Source organism: Antechinus flavipes, chromosome 1, assembly GCF_016432865.1.
Source record: "Antechinus flavipes isolate AdamAnt ecotype Samford, QLD, Australia chromosome 1, AdamAnt_v2, whole genome shotgun sequence".
Taxonomy (NCBI): domain Eukaryota; kingdom Metazoa; phylum Chordata; class Mammalia; order Dasyuromorphia; family Dasyuridae; genus Antechinus; species Antechinus flavipes.
In genome coordinates this window covers 112,785,859-112,803,225 of record NC_067398.1, presented here as the reverse complement: position 1 = coordinate 112,803,225, position 17,367 = coordinate 112,785,859, and the positions used below count along the sequence as shown (strand labels likewise).

Genomic DNA, 17,367 nt, shown 5'->3' with positions numbered 1-17,367 from the left:
CGTTTTCCCGCATCCCCTCCAACATTCATCATTATTTTTTCCTGTCATCTTAGCCAATCTGACAGGTGTGTAGTTCATGCAGGCATCTTAAAACTCAACATATCTAATACAGAACTCATCATCATTCTCCTATAAACACTCCTCTCTCCCACACCTCTTACTGAGGAAGGTGCTGATGTCTGTCAGACACCCAGACTCATCACCTGAGTCTTACCTTCCCATCCCTCTTTTGCATTCATTCCATATACTCAATTTGTGGCCAAGTCTTGTCATCTCCATCCCCACCTACTCTCATGTTGCCTTCTCTCTTTGGTCCTGCCACAACCTCAGTGCTCTCATCCCACACTGCTACTCCACACTACATAGGTCTTGTGAATTTCCTTGCCTCAAGTTTCTACTAACTCCAATCTGTCCTGCTGCCCAAAGTGGCTTTTCTCAAGCGTAGGTCTAACCCCGTCAGGTCCTCCCCCTCTAAGGGTCCGGAGAGGGAACTCGCACAGTGCCATCAGGAAGTACAGAGGCCTTGAAACCTGAGATCCCCATGTGGTTTCTGTGACCAGCACGGACTGCCCCGTGAGCAGAAGCTCTGTTTGTATTAAGATGGCATCATCAACAGGTGGTGTCTCCTTCTTTAATTGGCTGTGCGTGTGACCTCATAGACCCCATATAAACAGTGGGGACCAGGAAATAAGTGGAGTTCAAGGGAGTTCACTAGGAGTTGGACAAGAGTCAGCAGATCAGTAAGAGTGCAGGAGAGGGCAGGATGTGAACGGGTGGAATAAAGATCTCAGCTTGTGAGCAGCTGTGTCTTCGGGTGCTCTGTTGGGCGGGAGAACCATCGCTCTGAAGACTCTGATTGGGGTAAGACTGGTAAAGAACTGTGCGAGGCAGTGGCCAGGGATTTCTGAAGGCCTGGGAACTAGGCGAGACTGGCAATCAGTAATCTCTGGCTGGGAGGTTCCATCCCCCACTTCTTTATTATAAGGGAATGGTTGTTCCTTATTGCCTCCAAGATCAAATAGAGTGCGTCTCTATTTAGCTTTTAAAGCCACCTGCTCCTTTACTACCTTTCCAATGTTCTTTTACTTCACTGCCTTTCTTGTATATTGTGATCCAGCAACAGCTGTCTTTCTGCCTGTCCTCATGCTGAACTTCCTCTTCAAAAACTGTATTTTCACTAACTGTCCTTTATAGCTGAATGCTTTCCCGTCTTGTTTTTAAGTGAGGCTTTCTTCAAGACTCAGACTATAATCTACCTTTTGCAGGAGACTCCTTCCTGGGTCTCTACATTCCTGCTGTCTGTTTTCTTAAATTATTTCCTATTTTATTTATAACTTATACACACATAGTTGTTTACAAATTATCTCCCCCATTGAAATGTGAGCTCCTTGTAGTCAGAGACTGTGTTTTTTTTTTTTTTTAAGGGGAGAAGTTTTTATCTTTTTCTTTGTGTTCTCAGCATTTAGTCCATTATCTTGCTCAGACAAAGAGGCTTCAAAATACTTGCAAACTCATGAATTAGCTACACATGTAATCAACCACAAAGGTATTCAATTCTCTCTCAATAGATTCTTTCATGGCTACATCCTTCTTTGCTTTCCTACTATCATCACCTTAATATTGCAGGATCTCATTTCTTTTTGCTTAGTTTATTATAAGTCATTTAAGTGATTAAGTCAATTAATTTCTCTCTTCCCTTTCAATCGACATGAAATTCCACACATTAATTTTCTCAATGAACAATTTAGTCATTTTTCTGTTTAAAAAACTTTAAATAACTTCCCACTATCTACTAAAGTCTAAATTATTTAATTTGGTGGTCAAGGCCATCCACAATATGGCTTCAACCTACCCATCCAGGCTTGTTTCATACTACTTTCTTTCATATCCTGCAAGACAGAGCCATCCTTGGTATTGATACCTCATCATTACCTATGACTAGAGTGAAGATATGAGTTACAAAGTCTCCTTTTAAGAAGGAGGCTCAATATAGATATCTCATCCTTCCTCAAAGTATGAACTACTTTGGAGCTTCTCTAATTTCTCCAATAGCCCCTCATCCCATCTAGAGATTTTTCTTCCTTCCTCTAAAACCCAACATCATTTTGTTAATGTATCTCTTAAATACCTATTACATTCTATTTTGTTTAGGGATTTCTATTTCTAATATTATAAGGGGTTTATTTTTTATATATTTCTGTGGACAAGGAGTACATATTGTTTTATTTTTTGATGTATAATATATAGAGAAGTTACTTAACAAATGTTTGCTAAAGTAAACTTCTAATTTATCTTTGAAAATCAGAAATAGTACATAGAGAGGTCTTGAAGTCAGGAAGACCTGAGTTCAAGTTTTGCTTCTGATAAAATAGTTATGTGAGAAATCTCGAAGTGCTTTAAGCAACTCTTTAAAACTATAGTTCAGATAAAGTGCCAATCTGCTTTGGAAAAGAGAGATAACTCATCTAGGAATTTTCTTTACCAATAAAATTGCAGTTTCAATCCTCATTCCTATTTTCCTTCCATCTTGTACATAGTAGATATTCATTAAATATGTCCATTATTTTTGTGATATACCATGAAAAATTCATCATCTAAAAGAATGCTTCTGCTCTGAATCCACTTGTGAATTTGCACACTAGCTCCTCTTTACTTCTAATATCATATTTATTAAAAATAACAAATTATAGAGTTTTGTTATTTATCTTTATTTACCTAAGGAAGACTTCTTCCATTGTAGTGACAGAAACCCCATAGCTGGCAATACCTAGCTCTGTCTGTTTTTCTTCCAGTTCAGTAAATAGAGATTCAAATCTGGAAAGTTAAAAGAGAAAAAAGAGTGAAAACCCTAACCCTAATCCTAACCCCCCCTCCATTAAAATACTTTTTAATGTTTTCTCTTTTTTGAGTTAAAAGAGTCTTATTTGTTTTCTTATTTCTTCAAAGGCCTAGAGAGATCATTACACTGACATCCCACTCATGCTCTGATAAAATGAGGTAAAATACTCCAACATTTGGCATAGAATAGGCTTAACAACTTAAGATAAGTACTGAAATCATTTCTATAATCCTAAATTTTTGATGGTACCACAATCCAGATTTATTTAGAAAATAATACTGAATGCTATAAACCAATTTTGTTATTTTAAAGAGAAGATAAAGCACAAGTTGTAATGTCTTTATGTGACAGCATCACTGGAGAACCAAGAACACTAGGTGAGCATACTCTGTCCCCACAAAGGGAACATTCATTGCCATACCCCACATCTCTTATTTGTTCTTCTCCACTTCTACTGCTCATCTTACTGCTTCTTCATCACCTTCCACTTGGATTGCTGATAAGCTCTTCTCACTTGACTATCTCTTCTTCTTCTTCTTTTTTTTTTTTGGTAGCCCTTTTCTTCCCTCCAATCCAACCTAAATACTTGTACCCTAAATTTTAAAAACATATTAACTCTCTAAAAAGCAATCTAGTAGAAATTGGGCTTTGACCAATACTTTATACTCTATTACACTACATTCTGAATGTTCACACAACCTTAATATTAAAGATCATACTTGGTAACTGAATTTCTAAAAAAAAATTTTTTATGGGATTTAGTAGGTAAATCTCCAGATAGGTTACGTATTTTGTAGCTATTTGGAATAGAATTTCCCTTTCTATTTTTGCTTCTTGGATTATAATTATTATACAAAACTGCTGTTGATTTTGGGGGATTTGTTTTATAACCTGCAACTCTGCTAAAGCCATTGTCTCAATTAGCATTTCTGGAAATTCTATAGAATTTTCTAAATATATCATCAGCAAATAAGAATAATTTTACTTCTCTTTTCTTGTTGCTATTTCTAACATTTCCAGAACTATATAAAATAATAGTAGGGAGATAAAGAGAAAGCATTACTGCACTTTTCTCATGTTTACTGGAAAAGGTATCCTATCATATAGGATACTTTAAAAAAATACTCTATTTTTTCTAAGCATATGTAAAAACAATTTTAAACATTTATTCTTTAGAATTATATTATTTAGTGTTCAATTCATTTTTAGTCTATTCATGACCTTTTATTAAATGTAATTTTTATTGCAATATTATATGAAAAGGACATATTTAACATTTTTGCCTTTCTGCATTTGCTTGTGAGGTTTTTAATGTCCTAATACATGGTCAATTTTTGTATGGGTCCCATGTACCACTGAGAAAAAGATATTTTCCTTTCTATTTTCATTTAGTCTTCTCCAGAAGTCAATCATATTTAACTTTTTTCTAAAAGCTTTTTAAAAAAATTTCTAAACTTCTATAATGTTCTAAGGTTATATGTATCTCCTTAATTTCATGTTTATTTTTTGGTTAGACTTATCTAGTTCTGAGAAGAGAAAGAGATTACCCACTAGTATAATTTTAGTATTTCTTCCTATACCTTATTTTACTTCTTTAAAAACTTGGATGCTATTTGGTGAATACTTGTTCAGTACTGATATTACATTGTTCACCATACTATTTAGCGAGATAGTTTCCTACCGTATCTCTTTTAATTAGATTTTTGGTTTTGCTTTGAGATTGTGATTACTACATCTGCTTTAAAATATATATCTTAAGCATGATTCTGCTCTAGCCCCTTATTTTTATTCTATGTGTCTGTCTGCTTTGAGTGTTTCTTATAAATAACACATTTTAGGATTCTGGCTTTTAATCTACAATATTATTTGCTTCCATTGTGGGGTGATTTTATCCCTTTCATATTCAGTTATGATTACTGAATATTTCCCTTTATCCTGTTATTGTTTTTTCTGTTTATTCTTTGCTGTCTCTCTCCTTTTTTTCCTCAAAAATGTTTTGCTTCTGACCACAAAAGTCTCCAATATTCTCTCCTTTCTGCTACCACCTTGTGGTGTTCTTGTTCTTTAAAATATAACATCGTTCTCTCTGGGAGTGAGCAGGTTTCTTGGGAAGGTTTTCTGGAGGCAGCCTTAGTTTCAGTTGAAAGTAATAATCACCCAAAATGCAGCCAGCTGGTAAAAATGCAAACATTTATTTTCTCCTTCCAAAATAGCCCGGTTAGTTGAGGCCTATCTCTCTGCTTGGTTCCAAGAGCTCTTGCAGATTGTCCTTTGCTTCTGCCTCTGCTTTCTTCAGCCTCCAGCCAGCCAAGTGGAAAAGGGAATGAATCTCTCTCTTGCCTCGGAGAGAGGGCTTATGGGCTTCCTCCCAGAGTGCTCCTCTCCAACCCCAGTCAATATTCTGAAGTAACTCTCTCTAACCCGAAGTAACTCTCTTCAGAGAGAGGGCTTCTGACTGAACTCACTTGACGCTCCCCCCTCAGTCTAATTCAGCTGAACTCTCTCTTCAGGAGCCTATGTCTGTTTCTTATATATGAGAGAGTGGGATTATGGAATATCTCCCAGCATACTCTCTGGCCCTAAGAGCTTCAAGGGAGGTGTGAATTCGGATATCTCATACTAAACTCTGAAATCTCCCAAATGTGTGAACTCCAATGAGTAAAGGCGTGAACACAAGCATTGTATCAATTAGTTCTACTTAGTACCTTGTTTCAGGTTCTGGCCCAAAACATCTCCTTGTAAGATCAGATCAATAATCTATCAACTCTAATGAGTTAGCAGTTTGTAAAGATTCCAACATCTCCCACTTTCTTTTGTTTTAGAACATAATGTGGTCATGACCTCCCTGACTTCTCAAGAAGGTGAGAACTCCCCCCAAAAAGGTGATCACACCTTCCCTGATTGCTCAAAAAGGAGTGAAAACACCATAAAAAGAAGGTGGTCATGCCCTCCCTGACATCTCAGGAAGGGAGATGAAAACACCAAAGGAAATAGGAAGTCAAATCAGATTAGCGGGTTTCTGAAGGGGCTTACTTGTAACAGGTACACATAAATCCGTCAGTATGGGCCAGAACTTGAAACAGATATACATGATATACATAAATCCATCAATATGGGAGGCATTACACATAATTTACATAAGCACATAGCAATATAACACAGGTTAGTAGTAATGTAACAAATAATATGAATCAACCTGAGAATTTACACATGTCCATATCCACTGGAAAAGAGAGAGATAGGCCTCAACTAACAGGGCTATTTTGGAAGGAGAAAATAAACATTTGCATTTTTACCAGCTGGCTGCATTTTGGGTGATTATTACTTTCAACTGAAACTAAGGCAGAAAACCTCCCTGAGAAACCTTCTCCCAGAGAGAACCATTATTTATATTTTAAAGAAAAGAAAAACACCAGCATTTTGGCACCCTGAATGTGGGACTGATTTCAGTGGAAAAGCCTCTGATCCTGATTCCAGTGGAAAAGACTCTTCAACCCAGAAATTAGGGTGAGTACAACAAAGAAATTTTGTTAAAAGAGTTAAAGTAAAATTTCAGCTAAGATGGGACAGATGTTTCTGTTCAAGGAAAATGTTTAGAGAGCATTGTCAAAGTTATGGAAAGCCAAGGTTTGATTATAATTTTGCAGCAGATCACTGAGCTTTTAGAAACTGTTAAGTACATATGTCCTTGTTTCTCTCTGGAAAAAGAAATGGATCTAGATGAATGGGAATTAGTAGGAGAGGATCTTTGTCAATTCTATAATAAAAATGGACAACTCAATTTCCAAAGACATACTTAATACAATTTAATACAATTGATTATAAGAAATTATTTAAGTGTTAGAATGAAGAAAAAGAAGAAACAGCAGGAAGGAGAAGTGCCAACTAAACTAGGAGAAAAGAATGGAGTTAATTACAATTCTGAGTGTGATACTTCACAGCAGGAGGAATTAGATCATTCTGCATCTCATGACCCTCCCCTCTCAATTAACCCTTCATGGGTGGAGGAAAAAGGGGGAGGAAAAGAGGCAGAAACACAGTCATCTTCTCCTGTAAAGCAGAATATGACAAGATTAGAAAAAGCATTAATTAAGGCAAAAAGTGAAGGAGAAGATATATCTGATTTTATAAATGCATATCCTGTGATTGAAAAGCTTGACTCTTCAGGTCAAAAAGACAGAAAATATGCTCCTTTTAATTTGGAAAAAATTAAAGATTTGAAAAAGGGTTGCACTCTTTATGGGGCTACATCCTCTTATGTTAAGATGTTACTAGATAATTTGTCTTATGAAATCTTAACTCCAAATGATTGGAAATCCATGGCGAGGAAATGCTTAGAATTGGGACAAAATTTGTTGTGGCTTTCGGAGTTTCATGAATTATGTAGGATTCAAGCCCAACACAATAGTCAAACGGGAGCTATTGGACAAATCGCTTTTGACTAACTAGCTGGTGAAGGTCGGTATGCAGAGAATTAAGAACAGATTTATTATCCCATATCGTGTATGAGCAAATTTCTAAGGCTGCAATAAAAGCTTGGAGTTCTCTCCCTGGACAGAAAGATGGAAATAAAGCTTTTATAGAGCAAAGTCCCAATGAACCTTTTGCTGATTTTGTGGGACGTTTGCAAACAGCTGTAATAAGAACCATTGGAGATAATGTTGCCACAGAAATAATGACCAGACATCTGGCTAAGGAAAATGTCAATGAGGTTTGCAAAAGAATTATATGGGGACTAGACAAAGATGCTCCTCTAGAGGAGATCATAAGGTGCTGTGCCACAGTGGGCACAAATGCTTATTATACCCCAACTATGATGAATATGGAAAGACAGGGTCCCTCTTGGCAAAGGACTTCTAGAGAAACTCGATGTTTTCAGTGTGGAAAAGTTGGACATTTGAGAGCTCATTGTAGATACAGAGATAGAATGAGAAGACAGGGTGAGAGAATAAAACTCAAAACCCCATGTCCAAAATGTAACCGAGGCTTTCACTGGGCCTCATAATGTAGATTGACCCAGAGAAATGAGAGGCAGGGCCTAGGCCCAAGGTATCAATCAAAAGATTTGGGGCATGATAGCAGCTGAGGTTACACCCAGAGAGACTTTAGAAATTCAGGACTCTGATGTCATCAACCAACAGAAAAGCAATCAGGATTATAGTTGGGGAGAATATAGATTTTTTTAACCCAACAAGGCAGTATCCAGTGCAAACAGCTCCAATGTAATTACCAGATGATGAGGAGAAATCCCAGAAAGTAGTGAATGGAAGGGACCAGATAGGTTAACTGCTTGGGGAAGAGGGTTTGCTTGTATTTCCACAAGTGGAGAAGGAATCAGATGGCTGACAATGAGCCACATTCACCTTGTCCATCAGAGAGAAACCGAAAAAGAGAAAAACCTCAAAACAAAGGAGAAGATTTAAGAAACATCTGACACTGAAAGAACATGGCTGACAATGAGACTGTTAAAAGAACTTTAAAAAATCTTTAGGAATCATTAGATTTCCTAACACAAGATGAAACTGTTTTAGTTCTTGAAAAAACCAGCAAGAATCATTGGATTCTTTGAGATGAAAAATTGTTGATGAGACTATTGCAGTACTTCAGAGCTTACAGGAACCATTGGATTCCTGGCACATGAACTAATAGACAATGGATTCCTTTTGGACTATTTCTAGGGCTTATGGACATGTGTAAATTCTCAGGTTGATTCATATTATTTGTTACATTACCACTAACCTGTGTTATATTGCTATGTGCTTATGTAAATTATGTGTAATGCCTCCCATATTGATGGATTTATGTGTACCTGTTTCAAGTGAGCTCCTTCAGAAACCCGCTAATCTGATTTGACTTCCTATCTCCTTTGGTGTTTTCATCTCCCTTCCTGAGATGTTAGGGAGGGCGTGACCACCTTCTTTTTATGGTGTTTTCACTCCTTTTTTGAGCAATCAGGGAAGGTGTGATCACCTTTTTTGGGGGGGTTCTCACCTCTTTGAGAAGTCAGGGAGGTCATGACCATGTTATGTTCTAAAACAAAAGAAAGGGGGAGATGTTGGAATATTTACAAACTGTTAAGTCAGAGTTGATAGAGACAATAATTATCTAATTTAGCATGGTTCAGTATCACTGATCTGATCTTACAAGGAGATGTTTTGGGCCAGAACCTGAAACAAGGAACTAAGTAGAACTAATTGATACAATGCTTGTGTTTACACCTTTACTCATTGGAGTTCACATGCTTGGGAGATTTCAGGGTTTAGTATGAGATATCCGAATTCACACCTCCCTTGAAGCTCTTAGGGCCAGAGAGTACTATGGGAGAAAACCCATAATCCCACTCTCTGACATAGTAGAAGAAAACAGAGGCCAGTTAGAGAGAATTCAGCTGAATTAGATTGGAGAGAGGCATTCTGGTGCAGACACAGAGCACTTTGGGAGATTGAGAGCCGGAAGCCCTCTCTCGGTGGCAAGACAGATTCAACTTGGTGCCAGCTGGAGGTTGAAGAAAGCAGAGGCAGAAGCAAAGGACAAAGCTGCGAGAGCTCTTAGAACCAAGCAGAGAGATAGGCTTCAACTAACTGGGCTATTTTGGAAGGAGAAAATAAACATTTGGATTTTTAGCATCTGGCTGCATTTGGGTGATTATTACTTTCAATTGAAACTAAGACTGCCTCCAGAAAACCTTCCCAAGAAACCTGCTCGCTCCCAGAGAGAATGATCTTATATTATATATTAAAGAAGAAAAACACCACCCCACATTCTCTTATTCTCTCTCCTATTTCCCTGTAGAGTAAGATAGATTTCTATACCCAACTGAGTATGTATGTGATTCCCTGTTTCAGCCAATTCTGATGAGTAAGGTTCAAGCACTATTCAGCAATACTCTCCCTCCATTTTAAAAGCTTTTCCATACCTTTTATGTGAGAAAATTTACGCTATTCTACCTTTCTCTTTCCCCTTTGCTCAGTATATCTCTCTGACCCTTTAATTTTTTTTTTTGTTGTTGTCATTTTGGATTCCATCCTATCATGATCAACTCATATCTGTACCCTCTATGTATACTCCTGACTGACTTAATAATGACAAAATTCTTAGGTGTTATAAGTATTAATTTTCCATGAAGAAATAAAAATATAAACAGTTTAACTTTACTGAAATCTTTATTATTTCTCTTTTTCTGTTTTTTATATTTCTCTTGAGCCTTGCATATGAAAATCAAATTTTTTTGTTCACTCTGGTCTTATCATCAGAAATTTTTGAAAATTCTTTATTCCATTAAATATCCATTCCTCCACTGAAGGATTAAATTAAATTTTGCTGATTCTTGATAGTAATCCTAGCTTCTTTGCCCTCTAAAATATCATATTCCAAGCTCTCTTATGTTTTAATATAGAAGCTGGTCAATCCCGTGTTATCCTGACTGTAGTGTTATGATAGTTGTATTGTTTCTTTCTGGCTACTTGTAATATTTTTCCTTGACCTGGAAGCTCTGGAATTTACCTATAAATTTCCTGGGAGTTTTCATTTGGGGATCTCTTTCAGGAGGTGGTTGGTGGATTCTTTCAATTTCTATTTTATCTCGTTCTAGAATATCAGGACAGTTTTTCTGTAATACATTCTTGAAATATGATGTCCAGGCTCTTTTTTTTTAATCATGACTTTCAGGTAGTCCAATAATTCTTAAAATTATTTTTCCTTTATTTTCCAGATCAATTGTTTTTCCAGTGAGGTATTTTACATTTTCTTCTATTTTCTTCATTCTTTTGATTTTGTTTCCATTGACCCAATTTTAATTTTTAAGGACTTGATTTCTTTAATAAGCTTTTGCACCTCCTTTTCCATTTGGTCAATTCTACTTTTCAAGGAGCTATTTTTCTATAGTGAATTTCTTTTTCCATTTTTTTGTGCTTCCTTCACCAACTTATTCATACTTTATTTTGTTATTTTCTTCTCTCTCTCTCTCTCTCTCTCTCTCTCTCTCTCGCCATTTTTCTTTTATCTTTTTGAATTCTGCTAATAATTCTTTTTTTTTTGGCCTGAGCCCAATTCACTTTTTTTTTGTGTTTAGTTGTTTTGACAAGATTATCCTCTTCTGAATTTTTTTTTTCCTTCTCTGTCATCACAATAACTTTCAAAGGTCAGGTTTTTATTGTTGTTATTGCTTGCTTGCTCGCTCATTTTTCCAATCTGTTTCTTGACCTCAAGCTTTTCTTTGTATGGGCACACTGCCCCCAGCTTCAGATTTTTTCTACTGCTGTTTTTAGAGGTAGTTTTGATAGTATATAAGATTCCATTTTTTCCAAGACGGTATGGTTTAAGGAGAAGTGTGATAACTGCTCTTCTGACTTCTTTTAGGATCTATGAGTGATCTCAAGCACTTTTTTCTGCCTTGGAAGTGTGGCCAACATCCTCATTCTCCCTGATGAGCTCTAGTATGAAAGTGTTATTCCTTTCTATGGGATTGTAACCCAGTACTCTGTTCAGGCAATGCAATCTAGTCTCATACTCAGGGTCAGCAAAGGATCCTTTGTAATTTCCTTCTGACCAGTGGTGACCCTTTTATACTGGTTATACACTGAGAGCTCTGGAAGTCACTGCTGCTAATTCAGTTGCCTCCAAAGGCTTGCTGGGGCAATATCCTGCTACTGGCTTTTTGAGTTTTATCCTGCTACTGGCTTGTACTGGGATTTGCTCCACTCTCACCCCAGTGAGTCATACCTTTCCTGTTCAGTTTAAACTGTCTTTACTGGAAAACTGGTTCACCTCATCTTTTGTTGATTCTGCTACTCCATAATTTGTTTTGAAGCATTATTAAAAAGTTGTTTAAAGAGGAATTTGGGAGAGCTCAAGTTAAGTCCTTGCCTTTATTATACCATCTTGGCTCCCTAATTCCATAGGATGCCTTCTTTTGGTTTTAGGTAAGTGCTTTTTATGAAATTCTACTCTACTTTGCATCTGCTGAGTTCCTTAGAACAAGATGCCCTGCCAGGCTAAACTCACCATCTCTAATTTCATTATCATTCTGTTAACTTAAGCCTCAATGGATGCCACTTTCCTTACCTCTTCTCTTAAAGGGAAGTACTAAAATTCCTCAAATACCATCATTTATAGAGGGCAGAAACTATACTTTTCAGCCCATTGAATTAAACATCTATTGCCTTCCCTGGTTTCAACTCCTTGGAACAAGATGCCTCCTTCCTTTCCTGGCTCTTTTTGTGTGCTATTTCCTCCTCCATTCAATTGTTAGTTCCTTAAAAGCACTTTCTTTTTATTAATTATATCACCAGCACTTAGCACAACGTAGTGCATAATAGTTGCTTATTAGATTGGATTAGATATTTTAAAAAGTGTTTCTATACTTTGTACAGTTTTTTAGTAGAAGAATGCTATTTTTTGTCACTTTATTAAAGGCCTTTTCTGCATCTGCTAAGTGCAACATGCCCTCTGTTTTGTTTGTTTTTTTTTTCCCAAAGCAAAGGCATTTCTTGAAATGACAAAGTAAGAAACTATAAACAAGAGAGAACAAAGTTAGCTGTAAAATAGATAATTTTGATTACATTAAATTAAAAAGTTTTGGGAAGGATTCTGGGAGGAAGGCAGAGGAAGCCATAAATTTCAAGCTTTTCAAATTTCCTCCACAAATAGAACAAATTTGTGCCTCAGGGCAAACACAGACTGGTGAAAAAATCAAGATGACTGTGCAGAACAAGGATCTACTGGGGTTCTCCTGGTACAATACAAAAAGATTTGAAGAAAGCCTCCAGGGCAGGATTAACCTGTCAGAAGTGCAAACAGCTCCAGGCCAGCTCACACAGAAATATCAAGTGGGGACCTCTGGGGCTAGCTGGGTATGGTTGGAGCCTCCTCAGAAACCACAGAAACTTTCATCTCCCCAACTGCTTGAGGAGTCCTGGGTCTGACAGTGGAATGATAGAATGAACCTAGGCTGAATGAACCAGACCCAGCAGTGCTATAGAGACATGGCTATGGGCAAGAAGGAACCAGCACCCAGTGAGTGCAGAATCAGCAGGCAGGAACACTGCTGACTGTGGGTACTTCCAGGAGGGTAGGGCTTGGGTTCCAGATCAGAAGGGAGAGCTTAAGGAAAGCTAGAAGCACCATTTTCCCCACCCCATAATTAGAGATGCTTACTCTAATACTTCTCTCTCTTTCTCTCTCTCTCCCTCTCTCTTTTAAATGAACTAGCAAAGAAGAAAGAACTCAGCCATAGAAAGTTACTATGAGATTCATCTTCAGAGGTTCATCTTCAGAGCAGGATATTCTTCTATGCCAAAGAGAAATGTTAAATGACTCCCTACACAGGAAGAATTTATAGAAGAACTCAAAAAAAGAACTTAAAAATCAAATGAGAGACAATGAGGAAAAACTAAAAACCATAAATAAAATAAAACCATCCAAGAAAAACAAGATTATGAAAAAAAGTTATTCAACTAGAAAAAAAGATAAGCGTCTCAAAGATGAAAATAATTCTTTGAATATTAGAATTGGGCAAGGGGAGTCAATGAAGCTATGAGAGACCAAGAAATAGCAAAACAGATTATGAAGAATGAAAAAAATAGAACAGAATGTGACACGTCTTATAAGAAAAACAACAGACATGGATAACACATCAAGAAGAGAAAATATAAGAATAATTAATTGAACTGCCTGAAAGCTGTAACCAAAAAAAGAACATTGACAGAATAATGCAGGAAATAACCCAGGAAAATGGTTCTGGAGTGATAGTGATGGGGGGAACCCTGAAACTGTCCTGACTTTGGGGTAAACACTTGAGAAACTCTCCTTGAAAGGGAGAAACTCTCCTTGAACTCTGGGAGAAACTCTTCTGGCAGAGGCCTGCATCAGGGAATCAAGATAAAGTGGTTTCATTCTGTTATCTTGGTGAGACTAGTTGAGTCTACAACCACTCCTACTTAACTCAAACTTAAGTAGTCTCATTTAGCTATTACCCCTCTTGAGCTGAAGACTAGCTCAGGACTACTTCCAGTAAATGGTCTCATTCTAGTGGAAATCCTGGCCTGGGGGCAGTAATCCCATTCAATTGAAACTTCAGTCTTAAATCTCTTTTAAACAACAACTTTGTGGCTCATTTCTTTGCAGAGGCCCAAAGCAGGAATCATGCCAGGCCAAGGAACCTCTCCTTGGCATAGCTGTCTGTGAGGACCCCCTGCCTGCTAAGAAAAGATTCTCTTCTCAGCATTAACTCCTCCTTATCTCTCTGCCAGGATTCCTCTGCTAGACCTTTACTTCTCTGTCAGGACCTTGCCACTGAGGAAGTCAGCCTCCTAGCAAAAGCTGACTTCTCAATGCCAACAAACTTCTTTTTGTCAGTCTAACTTTTTAGGTTCTTTTAGGAAGGACCTGTGTGGACAGATGGGGTTCCTACAACACTCTGTCCTGCCCCAAACCTCATCAATAGAACACGAGGAGAAAGGAGAAATAGAAAAAATCCATCAATCATCCCATCAAAGAGATTCTTAGTGGAAAACTCACAGGAATATTATTACCAAATTTCAAAACTCCCCAGATCAAAGAGAAAAATTTGCAAGAAACAGAAAAAAGTAATTCAAATATGCTGGAGCTACAAGTAGAATTGAACTGGACTTATCAGTAGCCACAATAAAAGACTGTAGGTCCTGGAATCATATATACCTGCAATCAAAAGAACTAGTCCTAAAATAGCCAAAAACATCAATCCAGCAAAATTATCCATAATATTTAATGAAGAAAAATGGACATTCAGTGAACTTGCAGATTTTCAGGACTTTCTACTAAACCTGAACTCAATAGAAAATTTAACACATTAGAACCAATATCAAAGATCACTTTCATGGACAAATTGTTTTTTCCACAGAAATGTATACTATATACGTTTAAAATTGACATCAACAATAGGGTAGCTCAAAAGAAAGAACAGGACAGAGTTAAGGTAAAAATAGTAATTCTATTATAAAAATGAGGTACAGAGGAAAAATAGACAAAGGGGCATTAGATGGGGGAAGGAAGGCTCCTAATTCTGAAAAATCTACTCACATTGGAAACGGGTTATTAAATAGGCAATACTACATATATATACCACGAAGGATATTGCACCCTCCAAAATCTGTAAAGAAATAAGGGGGGGGGGTAATTAAACACTAAACTTGAAATTCTAAGAATAAAAGATCAATAAAATTGAAAGTTAAAAAAACTATTGAATTGATAAATAAAACTATGAGCTGATTCTATGAAAAACCCAACAAAATAGATAAACCCTTAGTAAATCTGATTAAAAAAAGGAAAGAGGAAAATCAACTTGTTAGTCTTAAAAATAAAAAGGGGGAACTTTCCACCAATGAAGAAGAAATTAGAGCAATAATTAGGAGTTACTTTGCCCAACTTTATGCCAATAAATTTGATAACTTAAATGAAATGAATGAATACCTTCAAAAATATAGGTTGCCCAGATTAACAAAGGAAGAAGTAAATTGGTTAAATAGTCCCATTTTATTAAAAGAAATAGAACAAACTATTAATCAAATTCCTAAAAAAAAATCCCCAGGACTAGATGAATTTACATGTGAGTTCTACCAAACATTTAAAGAACAATTAACTGCAATGCTAATAAAACTATTTGAAAAAATAGGGATTGAAGGACTCCTAACCAAATTCCTTTTATGACACAGACATGGTACTGATACCTAAACTAGGTAGGTTTAGAGAAAGAAACCTTTCTCAGAGAAAGAAAATTATAGACCAAGCTCCCTAATGAACATCAATGCAAAAATCTTAAATAAAATCTTAGCAAAAAGATTACAGAAAATCATTTCCAGGATACTACACCATGACCAAGTAGGATTTATACCAGGGATGCAGGGCTGGTTCAATATTAGGAAAACTATTAGCATAATTGACTATATCAATAACCAAATTAACAAAAACCATATGATCATCTCAATAGATGCAGAAAAGGCATTTGATAAAGTCCAACACCCATTCCTATTAAAAAACACTAGCAAGTATAGGAATAAATGGAATTTTCCTTAAAATAGTCAATAGTATCTATTTAAAATGATCAGTAACCATCATATATAATGGTGATAAACTGGAACCATTCCCAGTAAAATCAGGAGTAAAACAAGGTTGCCCACTTTCACCATTACTGTTCAATATAGTATTAGAAACGGTAGCTTTGGCAATAAGAGATGAAAAAGAAATTACAAGGAATTAGAGTAGGTAATGAGGAAACCAAATTATCACTCTCTGCAGATGGTATGACAGCATACTTAGAGAACCCCAAAGATTCTACTAAAAAGCTATTAGAAATAATCCATAACTTCAGTGAAGATGCAGAATACAAAATAAATCCACATAAATCCTCAGCACTACAAATCCACTATATCACTAACAAAATCCAACAGCAAGAGATACAAAGAGAAATTCCATTTAAAATAACTGTCAGTAGCATAAAATATTTGGGAATCTATCTGCCAAGGAAAAGTCAGGAACTATATGAGCAAAACTACAAATAAAGTCAGATCTAAACAATTGGAAAAATATTAAGTGTTCCTGGATGGGTTGAGCGAATATAATAAAGATGACAATACTACCTACACTAATCTATTTATTTAGTGCTATACCAATCAGACTCCCAAGAAACTATTTTAATGACCTAGAAAAAGTAACAACAAAATTCATCTGGAAGAACAAAAGATTGAGAATTTCAAGAGAATTAATGAAAAAAAAAATCAAATGAAGGTGGCCTACCTGTATCTGATCTAAAACTATATTATAAAGTAGCAGTCATCAAAACCATTTGGTATTGGCTAAGAAATAGATTAGTTAATCAGTGGAATAAGTTAGGTTCACAAGACAAAATAGTCAATAAGTATAGAAATCTAGGGTTTGGCAAACCCAAAGAATGCGGGATAAGAATTCATTATTTGACAAAAATTGCTGGGAAAATTGGAAATCAATATGGCAGAAACTAGGCATTGACCCACACTTGACACTGTACACCAAGATAAGATCAAAATGGGTTCATGATCTAGGCATAAAGAATGAGATTATAAATAAATTAGAAGAACATAGGATAGTTTACCTCTCATTCCTATGGAGGAAGAAGGAATTTGTGACCAAAGAAGAACTAGAGATTATTGATCACAAAATAGAAAATTTCAGTTATATTAAGTTAAAAAACTTTTGTACAAATAAAACTAATGCAGACAGGATTAGAAGGGAAGCAATAAACTGGGAAAACATTTTTACAACTAAAGGTTCTGATAAAGGCATCATCTCCAAAATATATAGAGAACTGCTTCTAATTTATAAGAAATCAAGCCATTCTCCAATTGATAAATGGTCAAAGGATATGAACAGACAATTTTCGGATGAAGAAATTGAAACTATTTCTAGCCATATGAAAATATGCTCCAAATCATTGTTGATCAGAGAAATGCAAATTAAGACAACTCTGAGATACCAGTACACACCTGTCAGATTGGCTGAGATGACAGGAAAAAAAT

The 17,367-nt window shown here is 36.2% G+C and overlaps 1 protein-coding gene across 1 annotated transcript in view; it reads right to left on the bottom strand.

Annotated features, from left to right (window-relative positions):
* The window catches only part of LOC127544326 (phospholipid-transporting ATPase ABCA3-like), a 225,225-nt gene that overhangs the window by 78,851 nt on the left and 129,007 nt on the right, over positions 1 to 17,367 (bottom strand). Inside the window, exon 16 of the mRNA XM_051970919.1 lies at positions 2,716 to 2,814. Coding sequence (XP_051826879.1) covers positions 2,716 to 2,814 — 99 coding nt within the window. The remainder of the gene's footprint in view (positions 1 to 2,715; positions 2,815 to 17,367) is intronic.